General features: G+C 49.0%; 1 protein-coding gene across 5 annotated transcripts; it reads right to left on the bottom strand.

The window, feature by feature from the left end:
- Positions 1-1,518: 1,518 nt before the first annotated feature.
- On the bottom strand, positions 1,519-10,615 carry cnpy2 (canopy FGF signaling regulator 2). 5 transcript variants are annotated; one of them, XM_059956287.1, is made up of 6 exons: positions 10,477-10,615; positions 7,980-8,084; positions 7,571-7,686; positions 7,154-7,351; positions 5,924-6,020; positions 1,519-3,512 (listed from the first exon to the last, which is right to left on the bottom strand). In XM_059956287.1, the coding sequence occupies exons 2-6, from the start codon at positions 8,065-8,067 to the stop codon at positions 3,469-3,471; spliced, it is 543 nt and encodes a 180-aa protein (XP_059812270.1). In that variant the 5' UTR covers positions 8,068-8,084; positions 10,477-10,615; the 3' UTR covers positions 1,519-3,468. The 5 variants fall into 5 exon arrangements, with proteins under 5 accessions (XP_059812270.1, XP_059812271.1, XP_059812274.1 ...); XM_059956288.1 differs by lacking the exon at positions 10,477-10,615 and adding an exon at positions 8,789-9,008; XM_059956291.1 differs by lacking the exon at positions 10,477-10,615 and adding an exon at positions 8,537-8,731.
- Between the last annotated feature and the right edge of the window lie 5,699 nt (positions 10,616-16,314).

Genomic DNA, 16,314 nt, shown 5'->3' with positions numbered 1-16,314 from the left:
GAGATTCACTTTGTGTCTGACCCCGGGAGTGTGTGATGGGACGGTGTGGAGGGAGATTAACTCTGTGTCTAACCCTGGGAGTGTGTGATGGGAGAGTGTGGAGGGAGATTCACTCTGTGTCTAACCCTGGGAGTGTGTGGAGGGAGATTCACTCCCTCTCTCTCTGATCCGGCAGTGTGTGATAGTGCGGAGTGAGCTTCTCTCTGAGTCTGACCCTGGGAGTGTGTGATGGGACGGGGTCGAGGGAGATTCACTCTGTGTCTGAACCCTGGAGTGTGTGATGGGAGTGTGTGGAGGGAGATTCACTCTGTGTCTGACGCCGGGAGTGTGTGTTGGGATGGTTGCACGTAGATTCCGTCTGACACTGACCCCGGGAGTGAGTGCTGGGACGGTGCGGAGTGAGCTTCTCTCTGAGTCTGACCCTGGGAGTGTGTGATGGGACAGTGCTGAGGGAGATTCACTCTGTTTCTGACCCCGGGAGTGAGTGATGAGACGGTGTGGAGGGAGATTCACTCTGTGTCTGACCCTGGGACTGTGTGATCGGACAGTGTGGAGGGAGATTCACTTTGTGTCTGACCCCGGGAGTGTGTGATGGGACGGTCTGGAGGGAGATTTACTCTGTCCCTAACCCTGCGATTGTGTGATGGGACGGTGTAGAGGGAGATTCACTCTGTGTCTGACCCTGGGAGTTTGTGATGGGAGTGTCTGGAGGGAGATTCACTCTGTGTCTAACCCTGGGAGTGTGTGATGGGACAGTGGAGAGTGATTCATTCTGTGTCTGACCCCGGGAGTGTGTGATGGGAAGGTGTGGAGGGAGATTCACTCTGTCCCTGACCCTGGGAGAGTGTGCTGGGACGTTGTGGAGGGAGATTCACTCTGTGTCTGACGCCGGGAGTGTGTTTTGGGATGGTTGCCCGTAGATTCCGTCTGTCACTGACCCCGTGAGTGAGTGATGGGACGGTGCGGAGTGAGCATCTCTCTGAGTCTGACCCTGGGAGTGTGTGATGGGACAGTGTGGAGGGAGTTTCACTCTGTGACTGTCCCCGGGAGTCTGTGATGGGACAGTGTGGAAGGAGATTCACTTTGTTTCTGACCCCGGGAGTGAGTGATGAGACGGTGTGGAGGGAGATTCACTCTGTGTCTGACCCTGGGAGTGTGTGATCAGACAGTGTGGAGGGAGATTCACTTTGTGTCTGACCCCGGGAGTGTGTGATGGGACAGTGTGGAGGGAGATTTACTCTGTGTCTGACCCTGGGAGTGTGTGATGTGATAGTGTGGAGGGAGATTCACTCTGTGTCTGACCATGGGAGTGTGTGATGGGACAGTGTGGAGGGAGATTCAGTCTGTGTCTGACGCCGGGAGTGTGTGTTGGGATGGTTGCACGTAGATTCCGTCTGTCACTGACCCTGGGAGTGAGTGATGGGACGGTGCGGAGTGAGCTTCTCTCTGAGTCTGACCCTGGGAGTGTGTGATGTGACAGTGTGGAGGGAGATTCACTCTGTGTCTGACCCTGGGAGTGTGTGATCGGACGATGTGGAGGGAGATTCACTCTGTGTCTGACCCTGGGAGTGTGTGATGGGACAGTGTGGAGGGAGATTCACTTGGTGTCTGACCCTGGGAGTGTGTGATGGGACAGGGTCGAGGGAAATTCACTCTGTGTCTGTCCCTGGGAGTGTGTGATGGGACAGTGTGGAGGGAGATTTACTCTGTGTCTGTCCCTGGGAGTGAGTGATGGGATGATGTGGAGGGAGATTCACCCTGTGTCTGACCCTGGGAGTGTGTGATGGGACAGTGTGGAGGGAGATTCACTCTGTCTGTCCCTGGGAGTGTGAGATGGGACAGTGTGGAGGGAGATTCACTTTGTGTCTGACCCCGGTAGTGTGTGATGGGACAGTGTGGAGGGAGATTTACTCTCTGTCTGACCCTGGGAGAGTGTGATGGGACGGTGTGGAGGGAGATTCACTCTGTGTCTGACCCTGGGAGAGTGTGATCGGACGGTGTGGAGGGAGATTCACTCTGTGTCTGACCCTGGGAGTGTGTGATGGGACAGTGTGGAGGGAGATTCACTCTGTGTCTGTCCCTGGGAGTGTGTGATGGGACAGTGTGGAGGGACATTCACTTTGTGTCTGACCCTGGGAGTGTGTGGAGGGAGATTCACTCTGTGTCTGACGCCGGGAGTGTGTGTTGGGATGGTTGCACGTAGATTCCGTCTGTCACTGACCCCGGGAGTGAGTGATGGGACGGTGCGGAGTGAGCTTCTCTCTGTGTCTGACCCTGGGAGTGTGTGATGGGACAGTGTGGAGGGAGATTCACTCTGTGACTGGCCCCGGGAGTCTGTGATGGGACAGTGTGGAAGGAGATTCACTCTGTTTCTGACCCCGGGAGTGAGTGATGAGACGGTCTGGAGGGAGATTCACTCTGTCTGACCCTGGGAGTGTGTGATGGGACGATGTGGAGGGAGATTCACTCTGTGTCTGACCCTGGGAGTGTGTGATGGGACAGTGTGGAGGGAGATTCACTTTGTGTCTGACCCTGGGAGAGTGTGATCGGACGGTGTGGAGGGAGATTCACTCTGTGTCTGACCCTGGGAGTGTGTGATGGGACAGTGTGGAGGGAGATTCACTCTGTGTCTGTCCCTGGGAGTGTGTGATGGGACAGTGTGGAGGGAGATTCACTTTGTGTCTGACCCTGGGAGTGTGTGATGGGACGGTGTGGAGGGAGATTTACTCTGTGTCTGACCCTGGGAGAGTGTGATGTGACAGTGTGGAGGGAGATTCACTCTGTGTCTGACCATGCGAGTGTGTGATGGGACAGTGTGGAGGGAGATTCACTCTGTGTCTGACGCCGGGAGTGTGTGTTGGGATGGTTGCACGTAGATTCCGTCTGTCACTGACCCCGGGAGTGAGTGCTGGGACAGTGCGGAGGGAGATTCACTCTGTGTCTGACCCTGGGAGTGTGTGATGGGACAGTGTGGAGGGAGATTCACTCTGTGTCTGACCCTGGGAGTGTGTGATGGGACAGTGTGAAGGGAGATTTACTCTGTGTTTGATCCCAGGAAGAAGCTTTAAATGGGTGAGGGATTGAAGGCTTATTTATCTAGATGGAATTTGTAGGGTAGTGTGGTGAGTGTTAAACCACAGGGCCAGTGGGGGTGTTGGGAAGCAAACAGAAAGCTCGGCCAGGCAGTGATGGAAAAAGAGAGCCAGCTATTTATTGTTCCTGAGTGTCCTTTATTTTAGTAAACCGTTCCTAGAGTTAGATGCTGCCTAGGCTGGTCCTCAGCGAAGGAGGGCTCATGCCGGCCAAGTGTGGGGGCCACTGAGTGGGCAGACCAGCATTTCACTGTCTCCGACGCTCCACAACTGGCTGGTCTTCCTCTGCAGTACCAGCCTTGTGGCAGGCTGCTGTTCCCCAGGCTGGAACACCCTCACCCACTCCCTGTGGGAAGGTGATGGAGAGAATCTGTTTTCAGAGCTCGTCATGGTGGATGTGGAGTGCGTGGTCACAAAGATCTGTGGAAAATCGAAGCAAACAGTGAAATGTGTTGTTAGTGTCAACGACCAACACAGTTTGAGCGCATGCTGAGGGCAGCCTACAACTGTCTCTGTGCTTCCAGCACTTACAGAGCGTGTTCACGACTTACTGACCCTAGCTGTTCATCTTTGGAATTTGGGAGGAAACTGGAGCACGTGGAGGAAACCTACACAATCACGGGGAAAACGTACAAACTCCGTACAGACAGCAGAGGGAATTGAACGATGATCTGTCAATCGTTCACACTGTAGAAAGCATTTCACTGCTATGCTGACCCGGACAAGATGTCCATCGGTAAATTTGCACAGGTCATTTTGTGCTGAGGGGTGTTGTGTTGTCCCCAAAAGGGTCACAGAAGGATAAGAGTTGATGCTGGGGACTCGAGTCGGTGGTCGCCATGCTAACCTTCATCCAGGTGGAATGTCACATTCATGGCCCAGCATTAGGACAACCTGTCTGCCCTCTCAATGGCCACAATGCATCCCATAGCTGTGACTACCAAAAGTGAGCGGGTCCACCTGGTGTTTATCTTCCCCCCCCCTCCCCCCCACCCGATCACATTGACAGCACAGCTGGTGGAGTTGCCGGCCCACAGCTCCAGTGGTCCAGGATCAAGCCCAGCCTCTGGCACTGCCTGTGCATGGAGTCTGCACGTTCCCTGGCAGTTTCCCACAGATGCTCAAGGCTAGTTCAGAAGGTGTATGAGGTGTTGGCCTTCATTAATTGGGGGAAGGGGTTGAGTTCAAGAACTGCGAGGTACTTTTGCAGCTGTATAAAACTCAGGTGAGACCACACTTAGAGTATTCTGTTCAGTTCTGCCCCAACACATACTTAAAAATCATGTTTATTATTACCGACATAGGTCATGGAATCTGTTTAGCGGTGTCATCCGTAAACTTACTAACCCAGAGCCGAATGGATTGATTGGGTTGCTGTAGGGCAAACCAGTTATGATCTAATGCTTGTTGGTTGCACATTCTGTTCTGGTTTTCTAATGTGGGAGGGAGGAGGAGGGTAGGTGCAAAGAACTAGAGGGAGCAAGATGCAGGGAGGGAGAAGAAGAAGGTGGGGAGGCAGAGGGATGGAGAAACACTGAGTGAGAGAGGCAGGCACAGAGAATCAGAATCATGTTTATTATTACTGATATACACCCAGTGGCCACTTTGTTAGATAGAGGAGTGGAACCCAGTGTGGCCTTTTGCTGCTGTAGTCCATCCACTTCAAGGTTCGATGTGTTGCATGTTTGGAGATGCTCTTCTACACACCACTGTTGTAATGCATGGTTATGTGAGTTAGTGTCAGTTTGAACCAGTCTGTCCATTCTCCTCTGACCTCTCTCAATAACAAGGCAATTTTTCTTCACAGAACTGCCACTCACTGGATGCTTTTTGTATATCACACCATCCTCTGTAAACACTACAGACTGTTGTGCATGAAAATCCCAGGAGATCAGCAGTTTCCAGGATACTCAAACCACCCTGTCTGGCAAGTCACTTAGATCACATTTCTCCCCCACTCTGATGTTTGGTATGAACAACAACTAACCCTGTTGACCATGTCCGCATGCTTTTATGCACTGAGTTGCTGCCACATGATTGGCTGATTAGATATTTGTATTAAAGAGCTGGTGTACAGATGTGTGTAATACGAGAGGGGATTGATAAGTTTGTGGCCTAAAGTAGGAGTGAATTTTAGAAAACCCAGCACATTTCTTTTTCAACATAGTCCCCTCCTACATTTACACACTTACTCCAGTGGTCGTGGAGCATACGGATCTTGGGCCTCCAGAAAGTGTCCACGATGAGTAATTGATAAGTTTGTGGCCTAAGGTAGAAGGAGATGAGTGATACAGCTCTCGTTACATGCACATGCAGTTCAACTGAGTGATTATGCAAATAGTTTGAAGTTAATAACCCATCGGGGTGATTGATAAGTTAGTGGCCTAAGGCAGAAGGAGATATTAACTTCAGACTTTCTGCATAATCACCGAGTTGAACTGCATGTGCATGTAATGAGAGCTGTATAATGCATCTCCTTCTACTTTAGGCCATGAACTTATCAATCAATCGCCCCTACTGTGGACACTTTCTGGAAGTCCAAGATCCGTATGCTCCACGACCACTGGACTAAGTGTGTAAATGTAGGAGGGGAATATGTTGGGGAAAAAAATGTGCCAGGTTTTTCTAAAATTGACTCCTCCTACCTCAGGCCACTAACTTATCAATCACCCCTTGTAGAGTGGCCACTGAATGCCTGTTCTGAAATTTGTTTTGTGGCAGCAGTACAGAGCAAGACAAAATTACTATATAAGAATGTGTAAAAAGGTGGCAAAGTAGTGTTCATGGACTGTTGGTAATATGATGGAGGAAAAGTGAGCTGAGGGACTCACCTGTCCGTTTACTGCACAGTCGGTCCTTCACGTTGTCAGACTCACGGGAGAAGAACTCAATGAACTCGTCCTCATATTCTTCAACAAGTTTCTCACACTGCAAGAGGAAGGGACAGGGTGAGGGGGAGAGCTGGAGACCAACACACACCTTGCCAGAGTGATGCTCCCCTCCCCAGGAAGGTGAACATTCCCTATTGGTCCTCTTCCCTCACCCATGAACCTCCGCCAATCCAACCCTATGACCCTTCCTTTTCTTTTCTTTTTCAATCTTTTTATTGAGTTTCATATAAATATAAAAAAAACATAACAAAATAATGAATAGGTTATGAATACAATAGACTTAAGATTACATTAATAATAGGATAATAATATCCTATTAAACATCAACAACAAAAAAGTACATTAATCAATCAAGTCTATATAATTATATATGAAAAAAAAACAAAACTAATCATCCAAAGAAAAAGAAAAAAAAATTTTTAAATGTGTGAAAGAAAATATATATATGAAACAAGCACTAAACTAAAACTAACATGGGCAATAATAACAGTTTATAAGTATATGATAGTGTCAAAGAACTCCGGAACTCCATACCTGAACAAGAATAAACAAAGAGAAGGTCTGGAAGAGGCCAAATTAATTCACATGAAAATGTCAAATGAACGGTCCCCAAGTTTCTTCAAATTTAATTGACGAGTCAAAAATTGTGCTCCTAATTTTTTCCAAACTCAGATAAGAAATAGTTTGAAAAAGCCACTGAGACGTGGTAGGAGGGTTTACTTCTTTCCAATTTTGTAATCCTATGACCCTTCCCTCAGCAGCATTTAAACCTCTAGGGTCTGAAGGAGATGGCCCTGCCAAACTGCCAGCAAATGAACCTCTTGTACCATAAGATGGACTCCAGACCTCTGTCTATTTTGTTACATTTTATTCTGCATTGTTATTGTTTTACCCTGTTCTACTGTGTAATGATCTGATCTGTATGAACTGTGTAAGACAGGTGACCATAATAACTCTCCCTCCCCCACAAACCTTTCCTTCCTCCCCTACCACCTTAAACGAAGTACCCCCTTCCATCCTCCCTCATCTTTAACCCACATCCACACAGCTCAACTTCCCTGCTCACCTTCCACTTCTCTGCCCCCCTTTGCTATACCCTGCCCCACACTGCCAGACAACAACTGCTCCGTCCCCTCACGACCATTCTCTTCCCCCATCCCTGTCACCCACCGCCTGCTTTAAACTGGAGGTGACTTGCTGAGTGGTGAGAGTGTCGGGGGCCGGGACCCTGTGTCCCTCTCGGGTCACCACCCGGTAGTAGGTCTGCCGCAGGGTGCCAGGGTCCGTCCGCTCACCATACTCGAGCATCCGTTCGCACACCCTAGCTAGAACCTCCAACAGGAACTCCTCGGAATACCTGTATGGGACCTGAAGTGGAAAAAGAGCGAGGAGACACGGAAAGGACAGAGGCAGTTAGAGGGGGGAGAGAGAGAGAGAAAGAAGTCAGTGAGATTCTTCTATATCTTCCGCACACCGACACGCCATCCCTACCCCAACACAATCCCCATCGGTGGGAAGAGGGGTGAGGGAGGTTGTCGGGGGAGTGGGGCATGCAGTACTGCGAGCAAACGCCCCGTTCACACCTACCTGTGTGATCACGGGGCTGCCCTCGGGGTCCAGGCGGAATGTTCCGGTTTCTACCATCCTCTCCGGATTCACCCTGGAGATCTCCCACTCCATCTCGTCCACCAGCGCCCTGCAGGCTGCAGAGAGGTTTGGGGGGGGGGGGTCGGAAATGGGTTGTGTTTGGTCACCTAGGGTCTACGTTTCTCCCACCCACACCCTGGGCTGCAGCAACTCAGATCAACAGTAGGGGTAATTCACACATTCGGGGTAAGGATGGTTGTCTCTCCCCCGCCCCACACACCCTTCCCCCCCAACACAACCCTCTCCGCCCAAACCCCTCCCTTCCCCTACCATCCTCCCTCGTCTATCCTCCTTTCAATTCTCTACTATCCCTCTCCTCCACCCACTTGTTAGGAGTGGAGTTGCTCACCTCCACAGTACAGGTCGGCCGATCTCCTAGCCAAGCCGGGCCCCCAGAGGGAGCCGAAGACCAGGATCAGGTAGACGGAGATCGGCATCACGTCCAGTCCAGGCCCTGCACCGGGAAGACAGGACAGGCCGTTAGAACGACGCTCCATTCCCTTCTACAGCGGGCGGGAGTTCACAGGCGTGCTCTCTGTCCTTAAACTCCTTAGCACCGAGAGATGGAGCGGGAGATAATCCCAGGGCTAACTTAACAAATAACAACATCGCTTCACAGAAAACACTGAACCAATACTGAATGCTACTGTATCACGAGAGTGCAACAAAGTAGCAAACTGTAACAGGCAAATATGATGGTAGTGAATGCAACAACACTGACTGCAATACAAAGTAACTATGTGCAACAGGCGAATACAACTAACTCGATACCAAACTGTAATGGTAAGGAAACCCTGCAGAGGCTGGAGTAACTGCAACACCACCAACAAACTGTAATCCGCGAAACAATCGTAAAAGACCAACCAAACCAAAAGTTCAGGGGTTTTTTTTTGCCCGGCTGTTTACGGTTTCTAGTTGCTCTTTCCCAGCGGACCTCAAGGGTAGGTGCGAGGTACCGGAGTTCCTGTCGGTTTCACGCTCGGTACATGCTTTAGCTGCACAGCTCCCAGATGTTGGGAACATCCGCCTGCTCCCGGTGCAGCCAGACCTGCGGTCCTGTGCGTTACTGCCCCCCCCCCCCCGGCCCAGGAAACAAGGGTCGGTGGTCGGTGGTTCCTTCTCTCTTCCCCCCCCCCCCGGTAAAATAGTAGCGAGTACCCCAGAGCTGCGGCGATGGCAGATTTGCACTGGAAGAAACCTTCTCCTACTGATGCTTGCAACAGGCTGTTCGCTGGTCAGCCCTCTGAGGTAGGGTCCTCGTATCCAGGACCTCCCCTCCCTCCAACGTGGCATCTAGTTCTACGTGGTCAAGTGGTAGTTGCAGGGGGTAAGTGAAGGTTCGGAAGATACCCTCAACCCATTCGCTTCAGTGCTGTCCCTGCTCAGTGGAAAGAAGCCATTTCAGTTCTCCTGTGTCGTCCGGCAACTGACCCACTGCAACGCCAAATCTTGCAGTTCTTCCCCCTCCCGCCCACCGGAGTAAACTTTGCGCAGAGTAAAACTTTTGTAAATTGGTAAATTACTTTATTATTGGATATGTATCGAGGCACACCGTCCGTACAGAACATTTCACCAAGGGGGAGCGGATAACAACGCTGGTAGTTAGGGAAAAGACTAATTGTTTACAGTCGACTGGGCGAGATGGTGGGAAAAGGGGACCACCGATTGATGCATAGCTGGCTCCCATAGACAGTAATAAAACCAATAATGGGAGAGATGGGCGGCAGTTGAAGCCATACAGACCGTATCGCCCGTGAGTGTCGCTGTTAGGCCAGCAATGAGTTACACACAGGCTGTTCTGTTGGTGTTGTCGGTATCGTTGTGTGTTACCTTTCTAGTTTTTTGGGACAGAGTTTCTGAGAATGGGAGTCGAAGGTGTGAGCCGGGAGTGTACCACACGGTGAGCTGCACGTCTGCGCTATGTGTGGAACGTGATTTAGCGAATTCCACCGGCATCTTGCTGTGCTGAAATCGAGACACAGCCCCTCTCTCCTCTCCCTCGAATCACACTCAGAGCCGAGACGCCAAATTCCAATTTAATAATCGCTGTTGTAATTATAATCTAATCAACACCAACTAACAGCAGCAGAGAGGTACCAGCAAACAGTAAACAAGAGAAAATCTGCAGATGCTGGAAATGCAAGCAACACACACACACACTGCTGGAGGGACTCCGGGTCAGGTAGCATCTATGGAAAAAAAAGTACAGTCGACGTTTCGGGCCGAGACCTTTTGGCAGGACTGGAGAAAAAATGAAGAGTAGCTTTAAAAGATAGAGAGGGAAGAGAGAAACACAAAGTGATCGGTGAAACTAAAAGAGGGAGGGATGAAGTAAAAAGCTGGGAAGTTGATTGTGGCAGCAAAGACATGTTCCCAGGAAGGATACATGGCTGTAGTCGTGGGTCTGAGGCGACGAAGTCAATCAACTTCTCAGCTCTTTACTTCATCCCGCCCCCTCCCGGTGTATCACCTTGTATCTCTCTCACTCCCCCACCTTTTAAATCTACTCCTTAGCTTTTTTTTCCTCCAGTCCCACCGAAGGGTCTGGGCCCGAAACGTCGACTGTACTTTTTCCATAGATGCTGCCTGGCCTGCTGAATTCCTCCAGCATTTTGTGTGTTGCTCATGTTCAGACTGGTGGGATCAATCAAACAACACGAGATTCAAACTGATGTAATCAAATCAGAGAAAAACATTTAAGCTGCTGGGATGGCAATCCTATTCAGACTGGCATAATCGATCAAAGAGACAATATAGATCAGATTCAGAGCAGTGCAGTCAATGGCGATAGAATGTAGATCAGATTCAGACTGATGCAATCAATTGACGATAAACAAATCACAAACCAGGGAATCCATGTAATCATGATCCAGGCTGAGCCGCCATCATCAGCCAGGGTATACTCCGGTGCTGAGTTCATGCATGCAAGGGCACATTCCGTATCCTTGTTCAGAGACTGGATCTCCTGCCCTGACTCCTGGGACTCTGCCCCCCAGGCTTCAATCCCTGGGCACTGATGCCTACACCTCCTTGGATCTCTTCCCACTGCTGGTTAAGCAGTCTTGGAAGAATCTGACGATGGTTTTCTGGAGGTGGCGCCTGTTTCCCTCTGTCCGGAAGAAGTGGTCTGTATCTGGATAGACCTGGTGGGGAGAAGGATGCAAGAACCAGCTTGTGCTCATTGCCAGTCTTATCCTGCCCGCTGAATGAAACAACCCCCACTGTCACGCTCCTGCCCCACAGCCCTGAAAGACTCCTCCCACTAGCCCCTGATTTAGCCCATCAGGGGGCTGTCAGATACATGCAGCTGTACAGTATATTAGAAAGGACCATTTTAAAGGTAAGGATGTAATGCTGAGGCCTTTTACCACACTTGGAGTATTGAGAGCAGTGCTGGCATGAGAGAGGGTCCAGGGGATGTTTTACAAGAATGATAATAGGAATGAAAGGGTTAATGTTTGAGTTTTTGATGGCTCTGGACATGTACTCACTGGACTTTAGAAGAATGCTAAGGAATTAGTGTAGGGGACAGGCTTTCAGATTTGTAGATCACTACGGAGACTTGGCTGTCACAGGGGCAGGAGTGGCCGCTGGATGCTCCAGGGATTAAAGGGACTAAGAGGGAGATAAGAGGTGGGGGAGCGGCATTGCTAATCACAGTAGTATCACAGCTTCAGAAAGGGAGGATATTGTGGAGGGATTGTCTACAGAGTCAGTGCAGGTGTAAGTCAGAAATGGGAGGGGAGCAATCACTCTGTTGGGAGTATTCTATAGACTCACTCCAATAGTAACAAGAGACATTGAGGAATAGATCAGGCAGCAGATTTTGGAAAGGTGCAAAGCAAAAAAAAACAGGGTTGTTGTCAAGGGTGACTTCAACTTCCCTAATACTTATAGACAACTCCTTATTGCCAAAGGTTTAGATGAGGTGGAACTTGTTAGGTATATCCAGAAAGAATTCCTGACACAATACATAGACAGGCTACCTAGAGGAGGGGCCATATTGGATCAGGTGCTAGGCAATGAACCAGGTCAGGTATCAGATCTCTCAGTGGATGAGCTTTTCAGAGACAGTTCCATGACCTTTTACCATAACCTTGGAGAGGGACAGGAGCAGACCGTATGTGAAAGTAGTTAATTGGGGAAGGGGGAATTCTGATGCCATTAGGCAGGAACTGAGGAGCATCAATTGGGAATGGGTGTACTCAACAGAAATGTGGAGGTTCTTTAGGGAGTACTTGCTGGAGGTTCTGGGCGGGTTTGAGGCAGGGAAAGGATGGTAGAGTTATGAAACCATGGTTGACAAGAAATGTGGAACATCTGGTTAAGAGGAAGAAAGAAGCTTACTTAAGGTTTAGGAAGCAAGGTAACTCCAGAGAGTTACAAGGAAGCCAGGCAGGAGCTGTAAAAATGGCTAGAAGGAGGCATGAGAAGGCCTTGGTGAGTAGGTTTAAGGAAAACTCCAAGGCATTCTACATGTGTGTGAAGAACAAGAGCAAGAGTGAGGGTAGGACCGATCAGGGATAGTGGAGGAAACGTGCCTGGAGTCAGAGGGGATAGGGGAAGTCATCAATAATTTGTTTCAGTATTCACCAGTGAGAGGGACCTTGATGTTTGTGAGGGCAGCATAAAACAAGTTGACATGCTAGTAACATGTCAATGTTAAGGAAGAGGATGTGCTGGAACTTTTGAAAAACATTATGATAGATAAGTTCCCAGGGCCAGGTGGGATATACCCAAGTTTACTACAGGAAGCAAGGGAAGAGACTTGACAGAGGTGTACAAAATGATAAGAGGCACAGATCTTTGTGGATAGCCAGAGACTTTGTCCCAGAATGGAAATGGCTAATATGAGGGAGCATCATTTAAGGTGATTGGAGGAAGGTATGGGGGCGGGGGGGGGGGTGGCAGAGGTAGTTTTTTAACACATGGTGCCAGGGGTAGTGGTAGAGGCAGATACATTAGGAATATTTAAGAAGCTCTTAGATCAGGACATGGATAATAGAAAAATAGAGAGCAATGCAGGAGGGAAGGATTAGATTGATCTTAGAGTAGATTGGCACAACATTGTGAGTCAAAGGTCCTGTAGTGTGCTGTAATGCTCTATGTTCTATGGATCTCATTGAAACCTATTGAATATTGAAAGGTCTAGATAGAGTGGATGTGGAGAGGATATTTCCTTTAGTGGGGGAGTCTAGGACCAGAGGGCACAGTCCCAGAATACAAGGACGTCCATTTAGAACAGAGTTGAGGGAGGAATTTCTGCAGCCAGAGGGTGGTGAATCTGTGGAAACTATTGCCACAGGTAGCTGTGGAGGCCAAGTCATTGGGTATATTTAAAGTGGAGGATGGTAGGTTCTTGATTAGTAAGGGCGCAAAGTTTACAGGGAGAAGGCAGGAGAATGGGGTTAAGAAGAAAAATAAATCAGCCCTAAAGGAATGGCAGAGCAGACATGATAGCCCAATTCTTCTCTCTTGTAGTCTTATAAAACTGGTCAAGCTGCAGTTTGGAGTATTGTGTGCAGTTTTGGTCAGCCCAATACAGGAGGAGTGTGGAGACATTGGACAGATTACAGAAGAGGTTCACCAGGATGCACCTGGATTAGAGGGCATAAACTAAAGGAAATTAGACAAACTTGGGTTGTTTTCTCTGGAGCGGCGGAGGCTGAGGGGAGAGCTCACAGAGGTCTATAAGATTATAAAAGGCTTAGTTAGAATAGACAGCCGTGATCTTTTTTCCCCAGGGTCAAAAGGTTTAATACCAGAGGGCATGCATTTAGGGTGAGAGGGGTGAGTTTAAAAGCAAGGGGAGAGGCAAACTTTTTAAAGCAGAGAGTGGTCGGTACCTGGAATGGATTACCAGGGGTAGTAGTGAAATCAGGCAGTTTATTAGAGTTTGAGGTTTTTAGTCCGAAGCCCAGAGCTGTAATAGTCGTGATATGTTATAGTGCAAGGAAAAGGGAATTCTACTAACAGCACTGGTATAATGTGGTTGTGAAAACAATCTGAATGAGCTTGGAGTCTCTGCCAAGAGAATGTCGCCTTGTTAAGGTGAATACAGACCTTCTTATCTGCCAGCTTCTCCAGTGAGCTGGTTGCAGACATGACACCCCTTCCTTCTGGCTTCCCCAGAGATCCGGATCCAGAATATCATTGCTCTCACAGCCCACAGACCTGTCCACCAATCTGTGCTCCCTGATCCATGGACTGCCCTCCCTTCCCCTACCTCCACCCCCAACCACATCACCATCCAATCCCCCTTCCCCTCTTCACCTGTGAGTCTTTTGGGGTCAATTATTGTATTCCCAGTGCAGCCTCCTCTACATCAGTGACAACTAACGCAGACTGGGGGAACCACTGTGTTGAGCACCTTTGCTCCATCCACTATTTTCCCCTCTCCATCAAGCTTCACCTCATTTGGGGAGAGTGCAGTTTGACCTCCCTGTCCTCTCTGGAATCTCCGGAGTGGGACATACTGCAGGTCAATATGGAGAGTTCTCTCACCACAGACATTGTCTGACCTTCGAAGTGTGGCCAGTGACCTGATTTCACTACGGAATTCCCACACCTACCATGTTTTGTTTCTCTCCTGTGTATCTCAGACACAAGACAAATGTTTGCTTCTCTGTCCCTTGCCCTCTGCCCTTTCCCATCTTTCTACAGCACTTTCGGACAGATCTGCTGTGATTAACTTGCCCTTCATAAGCAACCCCTGCTCATTCTAGTGACACAAGATTCAGCAGAGCTTTCTAACCTCTTTGCCCCCCCCCCCACCTGTCCAAGTGCCTCTCAGCTGTTGTAATTGTCCTTGCTCCTACCACTTCCTCTGCCAGTTTATTGGTACAGTTCCCAGCCCCTGTGGTCTCTCATCTCCATTTGAAACATTAATTCTCAGGATCAGGTCTCCTCGAGCACATAGCGTAATGGTTAGCACAACGCTTCCTAGCGCCAGCAATCGAGGTTCAATTCCTGCCGCTGTCTGTAAGGAGTTTGTATGTTGTCGCCTTGACTGCATGGGTTTCCTCCAGGTGCTGCAGTTTCCTCCAACAGCCCAGAGACGTACTGGTTGGTAGGTTAATTGGTTATTGTAAATTGTCCCATGGTTAGACGAGGGTTAAATTGATGGGTTGCTGGGCAGCACAGCTCGAAGGGCCTGTTCCATGCTGTATCTCAATCAATCAATGAACAAGCAGACTGGTGTGATGAGTCTCCACTAATGGAATCCCATGTGCTGGTGGAATCTCCACTCCCCCTTTACCTGAGGCAGAGGGAGTGAGAAATTTGTAAAATTGATTTATTACAACCCCACCCCCCAACCTCCTTCCCCTCAGGAAGGCGGGAATGCGCCGTCTCCTCGAATCCCTACAGTCTGTGCAGAGGTGGTGTGAAATAGTGTTGTCGGGGGAGAGAGTTTCTGAAATGTAGCTTCATTTGTCACGTTTATCAAGACATTGAAAACCAGTCCGAGGATGTGCTGGGGGCAGACTGTTAGTGTCACCATGCTTCCAGCACCAACAGAGCATGACCGTAACTTACTGACCCTAACCTATACGTAGGGATTTGGACTGTGGGAGGAAACCAGAGCACATAGAGAAACCCACACAGTCACGGGGAGATCACACAAACTCCTTACAAACAGTGGCAGGAATTGAAGTCCGATTGGTGCTATAAAGCGTTACGCTACCGCTACACTATTCTGCTGCCCTTAGTCCACCTGGATCCTTACTTTCCCACTGCTTTGAAGAGCATAACAAAATTGGACCACTCGGCCCATCTACACATGATCATGTCTGATCTCCCTGCATTTCCATTTGTGTCCCAGTCCCACCTGATTTTCAAAACATTTAAATCTCCTCTCTAGAACTTCTCTAACTCCAGTGAGTCAGCCTCCACCACCCTCAGGAGGTCAGAAAATTCAAGAGGTTATGCTCCCTCTGATAGACATCATCTCCACACACAGCAGTGTTAAATAACCTCAATCTTGTAACATCCCCGCATCTCCCCTGTCACTACCCCAAGATGGTGGTATAAGGTCCTCCATTCTTCTACGCTCCACAGGATACAGATCCAAACTGTCCACCCCCTCCTGATGGGGCAACCTTTTGGTCCCAGGAACTACCCTGGAGTAGGATGTCACAACAATAACCTTGCACTCAATGTTAGTAACACTAAGGAAGGGGAAGTCAGGAGAACACACATCAATCCTCATTGGGGGATCAGCAGTGGAAAGGGTGAGCAGTTTCAAGTTCCTGGGTGTCAACATCTCAGCGGATCTATCCTGGGTCCGACATATCAAGAAGAAGGCGCACCAGCAGCTAAACAGTGCCTATAAAAAGTATTCACCACCCTTGGAAGTTTTCATGTTTTATTGTTCTACAATATTGAATCACTGTGGATTTAATTTGTTTTTTTTTGACACTGGTCAACAGAGAAAGACTCTTTTGTGTCAAAGTGATCTAAATTAATTACTAATATAAAACACAAAATAATTGATTGCATAAGTATTCAATCCCTTCAAGTGAGTATTTAGTAGATGTACCTTTGGCAGCCTTGAGTCTGTGTGGATAGGTCTTTATCAGCTTTGCACAGCTGGACACAGCAAATTTTCCCCATTCTTCTTTACAAAAGTGCTCAAGCTCTGTCAGATTTCACGGGGATTGTGAGTGAACAGTCCTTTTACAAGC

Source organism: Hypanus sabinus, chromosome X1 (genome assembly GCF_030144855.1).
Source record: "Hypanus sabinus isolate sHypSab1 chromosome X1, sHypSab1.hap1, whole genome shotgun sequence".
In the NCBI taxonomy this organism is placed as follows: Eukaryota; Metazoa; Chordata; class Chondrichthyes; order Myliobatiformes; family Dasyatidae; genus Hypanus; species Hypanus sabinus.
Note: the sequence above shows the minus strand (reverse complement) of the source record. Positions and strands in the feature narration are given on the sequence as shown.

Excerpts from the sequence above, each read along its gene's own strand:
- cnpy2 (XM_059956287.1), bottom strand. The coding sequence starts at position 8,067 with ATGCCGATCTCCGTCTACCTGATCCTGGTCTTCGGCTCCCTCTGGGGG. Across the intron at positions 7,352-7,570 it reads GCAGCCCCGTGATCACACAG|GTCCCATACAGGTATTCCGA; the intron begins GTAGGTGTGAAC and ends TTTCCACTTCAG. Across the intron at positions 3,513-5,923 it reads ACTGTGCAGTAAACGGACAG|ATCTTTGTGACCACGCACTC; the intron begins GTGAGTCCCTCA and ends GATTTTCCACAG.